We start from the raw sequence: 12,803 nt of genomic DNA on the forward strand, positions 1-12,803 counted from the left end.
GGAAATGCAAAATTTACTTTCATCAGATTACATAACTTTGAACCACTCAGCAGCAGTCCAGTCCTTTTTGTCTTTAGCCCAGGCGAGATGTCTGGTGTTCAAGAGTGGCTTGACACAAGGAATGCGACAGCTAAAAAACCCATGTCTTGCATACGTCTTTGTGTATTGGTTCTTCAAGCTGCAGTCCACTCTTTGTGAATCTCCCCCACATTTTTGAATGGGTTTTCTTTCACAATCCTCTCCAGGGTGCGGTTATCCCTATTGCTTCTACACTTATTTTCTACCACATCTTTTCCTTCCCTTCGCCTCTCTATTAATGTGCTTGGACACAGAGCTCTGTGAACAGCCAGCCTCTTTTGCAATGACCTTTTGTGTCTTGCCCTCCTTGTGCAGGTGTCAGTGGTCGTCTTTTGGACAAATGTCAAGTCAGCAGTCTTCCCCATGATTGTGTAGCCTACAGAACTATACTGAGAGACCATTTAAATGCCTTTGCAGGTGTTTTGAGTTAATTAGCTGATTAGAGACCTTTTCACAATATTCAAATTTTCTGAGATATTGAATTTGGTATTTTCCTTAGTTGTCAGTTACAATCATCAAAATTAAAATAAATAAACATTTGTGTCTGTGTGTGTGTGTAATGAATTAATATAATATAAAATTTTCACTTTTTAAATGGAATTAGTGAAATAAACTTTTCGATGATAATCGTATTATATGACCAGTTTTTTTTATTTATTTTTTTTATGATTACACATTTAATGATTACTTTACTGATAATACACCCACATTACACTCACATTCACTGATTTGTGGGATCTTATTTCATGCTTTAACAGTTGAATTTTCAGTTAGATTTTTTTTTAGCTAAGCAATATACGTTATAATGTTACTTTTTAAATGGTTATTTAACAATTGAATTCAGTCCTGCTGCCTTAACAGTGTGATTCAGTTTGTTTGCACCTTCGCAATTCTTTTTAGCACCAGCTACCACTGTTTGTGATTATGTTGTTGCTAAATATGACAAATAATAAAAGATAACCATTGATTGTTTGTGGTATGTCATATTTCTTTATGGTATTCTTCTTCTAGTGCTTGACACAATCCCTGTTCCTGTCAACTTTACAATATTGTCTCACAACTTCAAGCACATTTTACAGTGGAGTCCTGGAATAAATTCTCCTCCACAGACAGTTTTCAATTTAAATCAAAGGTGAGTGTTCTCAAAGTACAAATAAGTCTGGAAGCAATTCTGCAACAAGTAGATACAACCTTTGTGGTCACTGCATTGTGAAGGACGGAATAAGAAGGTATTTTAGTTTGCACCCTGAAATTAAGTGAAAAAAAAGGGGGAAAAGATTATGTTGGCCTTAATGTAATTTTTTGTCTTTTTCATAATTTGCTCCAAACATCACGTTTGATAAGAGTCCTGAAAGTTTAGAAACTTTCTAGAAACATTATTAAAAAGTATGCAAAACATAGATTGATCACTTCTAACACTAGGAAAGAAATTTGTCATTGTGCCATTATGTTTGATACAAACAATTATTTCTTAACCCTTTAACTGTCACCCCTTACATTTACTTCACTATATTACAATTAAATCTGATCTAATCTACAAACTATCAGTGTTGGTCATCTTACTTGAAAAAAGTAATTAGTTACAGTTACAAATTACTTCTCCCAAAATGTAATTGAGTTAGTAACTCAGTTACCACATTGTAAAAGTAATTAGTTACTCAGCAAAGTAACTGTGACGTTATTTTTTATGTTTTATAACGCTTCCTACTTCCTATAACATCTTTAATACAATGTTTATATTAACTGATTGAAGAATAAAAACACTAAGTATTTTAGAAAATGATGTAATTATTTGAACTCAATAGATTGCAGCCTGCTAAATGATATGCATAGAAATAAAAACATATAAACATAAAAATATTGAAAATAGAATTCAAGTACACAATTAAGACAAACAAATTTAAACTTGGGTAAAAAGAAACAAAGGGAAATCTGGCCATTAGTGCAAATCTCTGTAACTGTATATTAGGCCTAAAGTTACTGCACAATAAACAGAACACTATCCAATTCTTATGGTGCGTTCACACCAGACGCAAATAGAGCGTCTGGCGCGAGTGATTTCAATGTTAAGTCAATGTAAAGACGTGAATAGACAACCTCCGAAAATCGGCGAAACACATTTTTAAATAAACCGCATATTTGAGTTTAAAACAACTACATTCTCGCATGAAATACTTTTAAAACTACAGTTCATGACACGATAACAGTAATATTTAGAAAATTATCTGAATAAAAATGGTGGTTGAAAATGCTGCGTGAACTCAACTGGCAGAAGCCCCCCCATGACGCGAATTCGCTCTGTTGTGAAGTTAATAAATTTCACGCTCGAATGAAGCGATTTTCACGTGCGAATGAAGTGTATGAACTCAAAATGTTCAAGCGTCCAACTACGCGCGAATAGCGCGATTTATTCACACAAGTCACGTCTGGTTTGAACACAGCATTAAATATTCAGTACAGTAACATGTTGGCATGTGTTGATGAGAGGTGGGTCATAAGATTTGAGTTGCTTGAGGCAGACATGGATAAAGTCTTTTTTCCTGAGCCATTATCGCTGATGCCGTCTTGTGTTTAGTGGTTGTCAGAGTGTGCAGTGAGACAGCATGAGCAGGGCACCGCCCACCCAGCCAATCATCATCGGATTTGCAACGGTGCAGGCAGCTGATGTGTAGCCACTAGCCAAAGCATGACACCTCGCGCTTTATTCAGCCAAATTTTAGTAACACGGCACTTTACATTCTCAGTAAATATAACGGCGTTGCAACGATGGGAAAAGTAATTAATTAGATTACTCCGTTACTGAAAATATAATTCCATTAGTAACGCTGTTATACTTAAACGCCGTTACTCCCAACACTGCAAACTATATATCGTTGGAAAGGTCTAAGACTCCCAAATATATATTTTACCAATGTTTTTTTTTTTTTTTTTTTTATTTAGGAAAAATAATAGAGTAATTTATGACAAGAGTGCACCCTCAAAAATCTACATTATAACAGGAGTTCTGACCGTTGTAAAGACTTATTCGTTGCCTTTTTCTCTATCACATTGTAGAAATCATCAGAAATTATATATCAACTGAAAACTTAAAATCTCAAAACTCATCCTTTAACACCCATTTTAAAATCAGACATTGCATTACCATGTAAATGGCACATCAATATCATGTTACAAAATGTTTTCATTCATGAATTATAAAAAATTAAGTTTGGATCGTGCACTATAAAGTCTATTTTCAAAAATGTGAGTGACAGTTTCCATACCATCAAATGTAATATTGGCAACTAGAGCTGCATGATTTTGGAAAAAACTGAACACTCATTTACTCTTTACAAGAACCAAATTGTAAATTCCTAGTCACTGTTTTTGATCCAATCTTCAATATTGGCTATAAAATAATAATAATTAATATTATTATTATTGTGATTTATTATCTGAAATAAATATATTGTAATAATAATATTCTGTAAATAAAATAAGCTCATTAAATAAAATTTAAGTAAATCTGTCAAGCTACAATACTAATATTTATGTATTTGAAAATCCATTTTAATTGTTAAATGATCAAACTATGTACTTCATTTTATATGGCCGTTTTATTGGGAAGATAAATAAATGCTCTGCAGGTTTTAGAGTAAAGCACTAAACTGTGTCGTGCGCACATGCAACTTATTATACTGTGCTTGTGAGTCTTAACTGGTTCTTTCAAATGGTTTGTTTCAGTTAACTGGTTCAAAATGTTTGTTTATTAGTTATTTTAATTTCATCCCATAATCTGGACATTTTGACATTGTGTAAACTCAAACTCGTGACTCAAGTTCAGCTTGTATGTGCATTATAATTACTGCATTTAAACAATTCTTGTGTACTTTATATACAGTTGCAAAAAAAAAAAGATTGTGAGCCCTTATCTGGATTTCTGCATTTACTTACTTCAAGATCCTAAAAGCAACCTGCTTCCAAACATTGTTATTATTAAAATATGTACATACATACACTCACCTAAAGGATTATTAGGAACACCTGTTCAATTTCTCATTAATGCAATTATCTAATCAACCAATCACATGGCAGTTGCTTCAATGCATTTAGGGGTGTGATCCTTGTCAAGACAATCTCCTGAACTCCAAACTGAATGTCACAATGGGAAAGAAAGGTGATTTAAGCAATTTTGAGCATGGCATGGTTGTTGGTGCCAGACGGGCCGGTCTGAGTATTTCACAATCTGATCATTTACTGGGATTTTCACGCACAACTATTTCTAGGGTTTACAAAAAATGGTGTGAAAAGGGAAAAACATCCAGTATGTGGCAGTCCTGTGGGCGAAAATGCCTTGTTGATGCTAGAGGTCAGAGGAGAATGGGCCGACTGATTCAATCTGATAGAAGAGCAACTTTGACTGAAATAACCACTCGTTACAACCGAGGTATGCAGTAACGCATTTGTGAAGTCACAACACGCACAACCTTGAGGCGGATGGGCTACAACAGCAGAAGACCCCATCGGGTGTCACTCATCTCCAATACAAATCAGAAAAAGAGGCAAGAATTTGCAAGAGCTCACCAAAATTGGACAGTTGAAGACTGGAAAAATGTTGCCTGGTCTGATGAGTTCGATTTCTGTTGAGACATTCAGATGGTAGAGTCAGAATTTGGCGTAAACAGATTGAGAACATGGATCCATCATGCCTTGTTACCACTGTGCAGGCTGCCGGTGGTGGTGTAATGGTGTGGGGGATGTTTTCTTGGCACACTTTAGGCCCCTTAGTGCCAATTGGGCATCGTTTAAATGCCACGGCCTACCTGAGCATTGTTTCTGACCATGTCCATCCCTTTATGACCACCATGTAACCATCCTCTGATGGCTACTTCCAGCAGGATAATGCACCATGTCACAAAGCTCGAATCATTTCAAATTGAGAAGAAACAGTCGAGCTACAGAGAAGGACAGCAGCTTGAGTTTTGTCTTGTTTTCTCATCAGACTAGTGTGTGATCGTCATTGCTAGGAAAGTTTTGACGTGCTGAAAGTGGCGCTTGGTTTTGCGTTTGCCTATCGCGGGACTGCCTGGTTTCGATCTGCTAAATAGTGAGGTGTGGCCAAAGCCAGTTAAAGTACTTAATTAGCTGTTTGGAAAGCACTTGTCAGAAGAAACAGTCGAACTACAGAGAAAGGACAGCAGCTTGTGAGTGTTTTATCTTGTTTTCTCATCAGACTGGTGTGTGATCGTCATTGCTAGGAAAGTTTTTGGTTTAAATTGTGTGTGTCTTACACTGGTTAATACGTATTGAAAGTGGCGCTTGGTTTTGTGTTTGCCTATCGCGGGACTGCCTGGTTTCGATCTGCTAAATAGTGAGGTGTGGCCAAAGCCAGTGAAAGTACTTAATTAGCTGTTTGGAAAGTACTTGTCAGAAGAAACAGTCGAGCTACAGAGAAGGACAGCAGCTTGTGAGTGTTTTGTCTTGTTTTCTCATCAGACTAGTGTGTGATCTTCATTGCTAGGAAAGTTTTTGGTTTAAATTGTGTGTGTCTTACCCTGGTTAATACGTGCTGAAAGTGGCGCTTGGTTTTGCGTTTGCCTATCGCGGGACTGCCTGGTTTCGATCTGCTAAATAGTGAGGCGTGGCCAAAGCCAGAGAAAAGTATTTAATTAGCTGTTTGGAAAGCACTTGTCAGAAGAAACAGTCGAGCTACAGAGAAGGACAGCAGCTTGTGAGTGTTTTGTCTTGTTTTCTCATCAGACTAGTGTGTGATCGTCATTGCTAGGAAAGTTTTTGGTTTAAATTGTGTGTGTCTTACCCTGGTTAATATGTGCTGAAAGTGGCGCTTGGTTTTGCGTTTGCCTATCGCGGGACTGCCTGGTTTCGATCTGCTAAATAGTGAGGCGTGGCCAGCTGACTTCAATCACAGGTAATCAGGCGAATACAAAAGCGCTAAGTTTCACCGCGGCAGTGGTCGCGGCAGCCCACGTGTGAGCCCTACTCGTGTGAAGACCGACGAGTGTAAAGACAATCGACTCTACCTGCGCGACTCCACCGAGCTAGGACACCGACAGGGCACTTGAGTATTGCTTTTCTCCTCTTTCTTTACTTTTTGTATACCTTGTTCTCAAATATCTCTTACACTTGTAGTCACTATGTGCTTTCAGATCTCGACTATCACTACTAACACTCGGAGAGCACGCTATGTACGTCGCAGGAAGGCCTGTCTGGCAAACCTACGGCCTGTCCCTCTGACCTCTACTACTACGCTCTCTATTCCAGTTGGTCTCTGGAACTGCCAGTCTGCAATTAACAAAGCAGACTTAATTTCTTCTATTGCTACTCATTCCGGTCTCAACCTCATGGCACTGACAGAGACTTGGATCAAACCTGAAGATACTGCCACCCCTGCAGCCCTCTCCACTAATTTCACTTGTTCCCACACTCCTCGTACCACTGGGAGGGGTGGAGGTACGGGTCTCCTTATATCAAAATAATGGAAATTTGATCTTCAGCCATCACCTACAGGTACTGGTTCATTTGAATCACATGCCATTACTGTAACCCACCCTGTTAAAATCCACTTTGTGGTCATTTATTGTCCCCCAGGTCAATTGGGAAACTTCTTGGAGGAGTTGGATGTGCTGCTATCAAACTTTCTTGAAGATGGTACTCCTCTGGTACTGCTTGGTGACTTCAACATCCACCTAGATAAACCCCAGGCTGCTGACTTCAAAACTCTGATCACCTCATTTGATCTCAAGCTAGTGTCTACTACAGCGACTCACAAATCAGGCAACCAACTGGACCTCATCTACACGCGCTGTTGCTCTGTGGACAACTCTTCAGTTGCTCCACTGCACACCTCAGACCACTTCCTCATTACTGCTAACCTAGCACTTACTCCTGAAGTGCCTCACACTCCAACGCAGGTCACCTTTCGACGGAACCTACGCTCCCTCTCTCCATCTCGCTTATCTTCTGTGGTTTCATCCTCGCTTCCTGCACTCTCTCAGTTCTCTGCTCTGGACACGAACAGCACTACGGACACTCTTGCTCCACTTTAACATCTTGCTTGGACTACTTTTGCCTACTGTTGTCTAGACCAGCACGCACCGCCCCATCTGCCCCCTGGCTGTCCGAGGTTCTCCGTGAACATCGCTCTAAACTCAGGGCTGCAGAGAGGAAATGGAAGAAATCAAGAAACTCTACCGACCTCAGTGTGTATCAGTCTCTCCTCTCTTCCTTCTCCACAAATGTCTTCACGGCTAAAACATCCTACTACCACAACAAAATTAACAGCTGTTGTGACGCTCGGACACTCTTCAAGACTTTCTCTTCTCTTCTTAATCCGCCGCCACCACCTCCTCCATCGACTCTTACAGCGGACGACTTTGCAGTTTTCTTCACAAATAAGACTAGATCCATCAGTGACCAATTCTCCACACCGCAGACTGAGGACAACTTCACAATGACCGATGCACACTCTTTCTCCTCCTTCTCCCCACTCTCAGAAATGGACGTCTCCAAACTTCTCCTGTCCAATCATCCTACTACTTGTCCACTTGATCCGATCCCCACTCACCTCCTTCAAGCAATCTCTTCTTCAGTCATACCTTCGCTTACTCACGTTATCAACTCCTCTCTTCACTCTGAAACATTTCCCTCAGCATTCAAGCAGGCTCGGGTAAGCCCACTGCTCAAGAAACCATCTCTAAACCCAGCATTGAAAACTACAGACCGGTATCCCTTCTTCCATTCATTGCAAAGACACTTGAGCGAGCTGTGTTCAACCAGTTTTCTATGTTCCTTGTACAGAATAACCTCCTGGACAGCAACCAATCTGGCTTCAAAAGTGGCCACTCAACTGAGACTGCTCTGCTCTCGGTTACCGAAGCCCTGCGACTAGCAAGGAAGCTTCAAAATCCTTGGTACTCATCTTACTGGACTTTTCTGCTGCTTTTGACACTGTTAATCACCAGATTCTCCTGTCCACCCTCAAGAAAGATGGGCATCTCTGGAACAGCACTCCTGTGGGTTAAGTCCTACCTCTCTGACAGATCCTTCAGTGTGCCTTGGAGGGGTGATGTTTCAAAGTCACACCACCTTGCTACTGGGGTTCCTCAAGGCTCAGTACTTAGACCACTTCTCTTCTCCATCTACATGACGTCATTAGGATCTGTCATTCAGAAGCATGGCTTTTCTTATCACTGCTACGCTGATGACACCCAATTCTACTTCTCATTCCAACCAGATGACCAGACGGTAGCTGCTCGCATTTCAGCCTGTCTGAGTGACATCTCTAGCTGGATGAATGACCATCACCTTCAGCTTAACCTTACGAAGACAGAACTCCTGGTGATTCCAGCTAATCCATTGCTTCATCACAACTTCTCTGTACAGCTGGGCTCATCAACCATTACTCCTTCGAGGACAGCTAGAAACCTAGGAGTTGTGATGGATCATCAGTTAAGCTTCACAGACCACATTGCTACAACTACCCGGTCCTGCAGGTTTGCCTTATACAACATTAGGAAGATTAGACCCTTCCTGTCAGAGCAAGCAACCCAACTTCTTGTCCAAGCTCTTGTTCTCTCCAGACTGGACTATTGTAATGCTCTCCTGGCGGGCCTTCCTACATGTACTGTCAAGCCTCTGCAATTGATCCAGAATGCAGCAGCGAGGGTTGTCTTCAATGAGCCAAAAAAGCTCACTTTACTCCCCTCCTCATCAGGTTACACTGGCTACCAGTAGCTGCTCGCATCAAATTCAAGGTACTGATGCTAGCCTACAAGACGACCACTGGCACGGCACCAACTTACCTAAACTCATTGGTTAAATCTTATGTGCCCTCCAGAAGTTTGCGCTCTGCAAGTGAACGCCTTGTGGTGCCATCCCAAAGAAGTTCAAAATCACTCTCACGGACCTTTTCCTGGACTGTGCCCAGCTGGTGGAATGACCTCCCAATCTCAATTCGTACAGCTGAGTCTTTACTCATTTTCAAGAAACATCTAAAGACTCATCTTTTTCGCCTGCACTTAACCAACTAATACTACCACTTTTCCTTTACTTGTCTTTTCATTTTATAGAAAAAAACAACCCTGCCTATGCGTTCTATACTAGACTAACTGAGACTTGTCATGGCACTTGTATACTGTTGTTGTTCTCTTGTTGACCTGACTGCTTCTATTGTTCTCAGTTGTAAGTCGCTTAGGATAAAAGCGTCTGCTAAATGATTAAATGTAAAATGTAAATGTAAGTTGGTTTCTTGAACATGACAATGAGTTCACTGTACTAAAATGCCCCCACAGTCACCAGATCTCAACCCAATAGAGCATCTTTGGGATGTGGTGGAACGGGAGCTTCGTGCCCTGGATGTGCATCCCACAAATCTCCGTCAACTGCAAGATGCTATCCTATCAATATGGGAAAACATTTCTAAAGAATGCTTTCAGCACCTTGTTGAATCAATGCCACGCAGTTCTGAAGGCGAAAAGGGGTCAAAAACAGTATTAGTATGGTGTTCCTAATAAGCCATTAGGTGAGTTTATATATATATATAATTTGTTTTTTTTTTTGTGGTAATTTTTGGTAATTTCTGGTAATTGCTCCTCAAACTTTTGACCAATTTAATATCATGCCTCCCTACTGTTTCCATTTGTAAATATTTGAGTTGTTTTGATAGCAGCATCTGAATAAGGTCAGAGCACAGGCAAACATATTTTCTTTTTTTTTAATACATTGATTTACTTGTGTGTTTTCAGACATTTTTTTGTTACATTGCAAATATGCACAACAAAATAAGCAAAAATCAACCACATTCGCATTCATATCACTCACCTTTAGGGATGTTGTGGTGAAGGAATTTCCTTTGCGGTAATTAAGTGGCTCAATAGCGCAATATGCTGTATTAATGGCATATATACAGTACAGACCAAAAGTTTGGACACACCTTCTCATTCAAAGAGTTTACTTTATTTTCATGACTATGAAAATTGTAGATTCACACTGAAGGCATCAAAACTATGAATTAACACATGTGGAATTATATATGGAATTATATAAATAACAAAAAAGTGTGAAACAACTGAAAATATGTCATATTGTAGGTTCTTCAAAGTAGCCACCTTTTGCTTTGATTACTGCTTTGCACACTCTTGGCATTCTCTTGATTAGCTTCAAGAGGTAGTCACCTGAAATGGTCTTCCAACAGTCTTGAAGGAGTTCCCCCGAGAGATGCTTAGCACTTGTTGGCCCTTTTGCCTTCCGTCTGCAGTCCAGCTCACCCCTAAACCATCTCGATTGGGTTTAGGTCCGGTGACTGTGGAGGCCAGGTCATCTGGCGCAGCACCCCATATATATATAATTTTTTATTTTATTTTATTAAAGATACTAACAATACAGCTGTTTGTGCATTATGAGTTGTTACATTGTGTTTATCTATATGATTTAGATAAAGTTCAGACCACATTTTATGAGTAATCAATGCAGAAATCCAGATGTATTCAAACAGCTCACAAACTTCATGCCACTATGTTTGTTATTTTTAGCTATTACTGTAGACTAACTTTTCCTTTCAATGTCAATGTCAATGTCACAAAATACATTGCGTCAAAGCAACTGAAAAACATTCATTAGGAAAACAGTGTCAATAATGCAAAAATGATAGTTAAAGGCAGTTCATCATTGGATTCAGTTATGTCATCTCTGTTCAGTTAAATAGTGTCTGTGCATTTATTTGCAATCAAGTCAACGATATCGCTGTAGATGAAGTGTCCCCAACTAAGCAAGCCAGAGGCGACAGCGGCAAGGAACCGAAACTCCATCGGTGACAGAATGGAGAAAAAAACCTTGGGAGAAACCAGGCTCAGTTGGGGGGCCAGTTCTCCTCTGACCAGACAAAACCAGTAGTTCAATTCCAGGCTGCAGCAAAGTCAGATTGTGCAGAAGAATCATCTGTTTCCTGTGGTCTTGTCCTGGTGCTCCTCTGAGACAAGGTCTTTACAGGGGATCTGTATCTGGGGCTCTAGTTGTCCTGGTCTCCACTGTCTTTCAGGGATGTAGAGGTCCTTTCTAGGTGCTGATCCAGCATCTGGTCTGGATACGTACTGGATCCAGGTGACTGCAGTGACCCTCTGATCTAGACACAGACTGGATCTGGTGGCCACGTTGACCTCGGAACAAGAGAGAAACAGACAAATATTAGCGTAGATGCCATTCTTCTAATGATGTAGCAAGTACATAGGGTGTTATGGGAAGTGTTTCCGGTTCCGGTTTACCTAATTAATGCAGCCTAAAAATCCTTTAACAGATTTGGATAATAAAAGCATATTAGTATGTTATGTGTATGCCAGGTTATAGAGATGGGTCTTTAATCTAGATTTAAACTGCAAGAGTGTGTCTGCCTCCCGAACAATGTTAGGTAGGTTATTCCAGAGTTTGGGCGCCAAATAGGAAAAGGATCTGCCGCCTGCAGTTGATTTTGATATTCTAGGTATTATCAAATTGCCTGAGTTTTGAGAACGTAGCGGACGTAGAGGATTATAATGTAAAAGGAGCTCATTTAAATACCGAGGTGCTAAACCATTCAGGGCTTTATAAGTAATAAGCAATATTTTAAAATCTATGCGATGCTTGATAGGGAGCCAGTGCAGTGTTGACAGGACCGGGCTAATATGGTCATACTTCCTGGTTCTAGTAAGAACTCTTGCTGCTGCATTTTGGACTAGCTGTAGTTTGTTTACTAAGCGTGCAGAACAACCACCCAATAAAGCATTACAATAATCCAACCTTGAGGTCATAAATGCATGGATTAACATTTCTGCATTTGACGTTGAGAGCATAGGCCGTAATTTAGATATATTTTTGAGATGGAAAAATGCAGTTTTACAAATGCTAGAAACGTGGCATTCTAAGGAAAGATTGCGATCAAATAGCACACCTAGGTTCCTAACTGATGACGAAGAATTGACAGAGCAACCATCAAGTCTTAGACAGTGTTCTAGTTTATTACAAGCAGACTTTTTAGGTCCTATAATTAACACCTCTGTTTTTTCAGAATTTAGCAGTAAGAAATTACTCGTCATCCAGTTTTTTATATCAACTATGCAATCCATTAGTTTTTCAAATTGGTGTGTTTCACCGGGCTGCGAAGAAATATAGAGCTGAGTATCATCAGCATAACAGTGAAAGCTAACACCATGTTTCCTGATGATATCTCCCAAGAGTAATATATAAAGTGTGAAGAGTAGCGGCCCTAGTACTGAGCCTTGAGGTACTCCATACTGCACTTGTGATCGATAGGATACATCTTCATTCACTGCTACGAACTGATGGTGGTCATATAAGTGCGATTTAAACCATGCTAATGCACTTCCACTGATGCCAACAAAGTGTTCAAGTCTATGCAAAAGAATGTTGTGGTCAATTGTGTCAAACGCAGCACTAAGATCCAATAAAACTAATAGAGAGATACACCCACGATCAGATGATAAGAGCAGATCATTTGTAACTCTAAGGAGAGCAGTCTCAGTACTATGATACGGTCTAAATCCTGACTAGAAATCCTCACATATACCATTTTTCTCTAAGAAGGAATATAATTGTGTGGATACCACCTTTTCTAGTATCTTGGACAGAAAAGGGAGATTCGAGATTGGTCTATAATTAACTAGTTCTTTGGGGTCAAGTTGTGGTTTTTTGATGAGAGGCTTAATAATAACAGGTAATAAATTCACCCCTAATAA

At 39.9% G+C, this 12,803-nt stretch overlaps 1 protein-coding gene across 1 annotated transcript in view; it reads left to right on the top strand.

Moving 5' to 3' along the window:
- Positions 1–12,803, top strand: part of LOC132152621 (uncharacterized) — a 116,636-nt gene that overhangs the window by 29,541 nt on the left and 74,292 nt on the right. Inside the window, exon 3 of the mRNA XM_059561383.1 lies at positions 1,090–1,210. Within this exon, the coding sequence (XP_059417366.1) occupies positions 1,090–1,210 (121 nt within the window). The remainder of the gene's footprint in view (positions 1–1,089; positions 1,211–12,803) is intronic.

This window comes from Carassius carassius, chromosome 11, assembly GCF_963082965.1.
Source record: "Carassius carassius chromosome 11, fCarCar2.1, whole genome shotgun sequence".
Classification (NCBI taxonomy): Eukaryota; Metazoa; Chordata; class Actinopteri; order Cypriniformes; family Cyprinidae; genus Carassius; species Carassius carassius.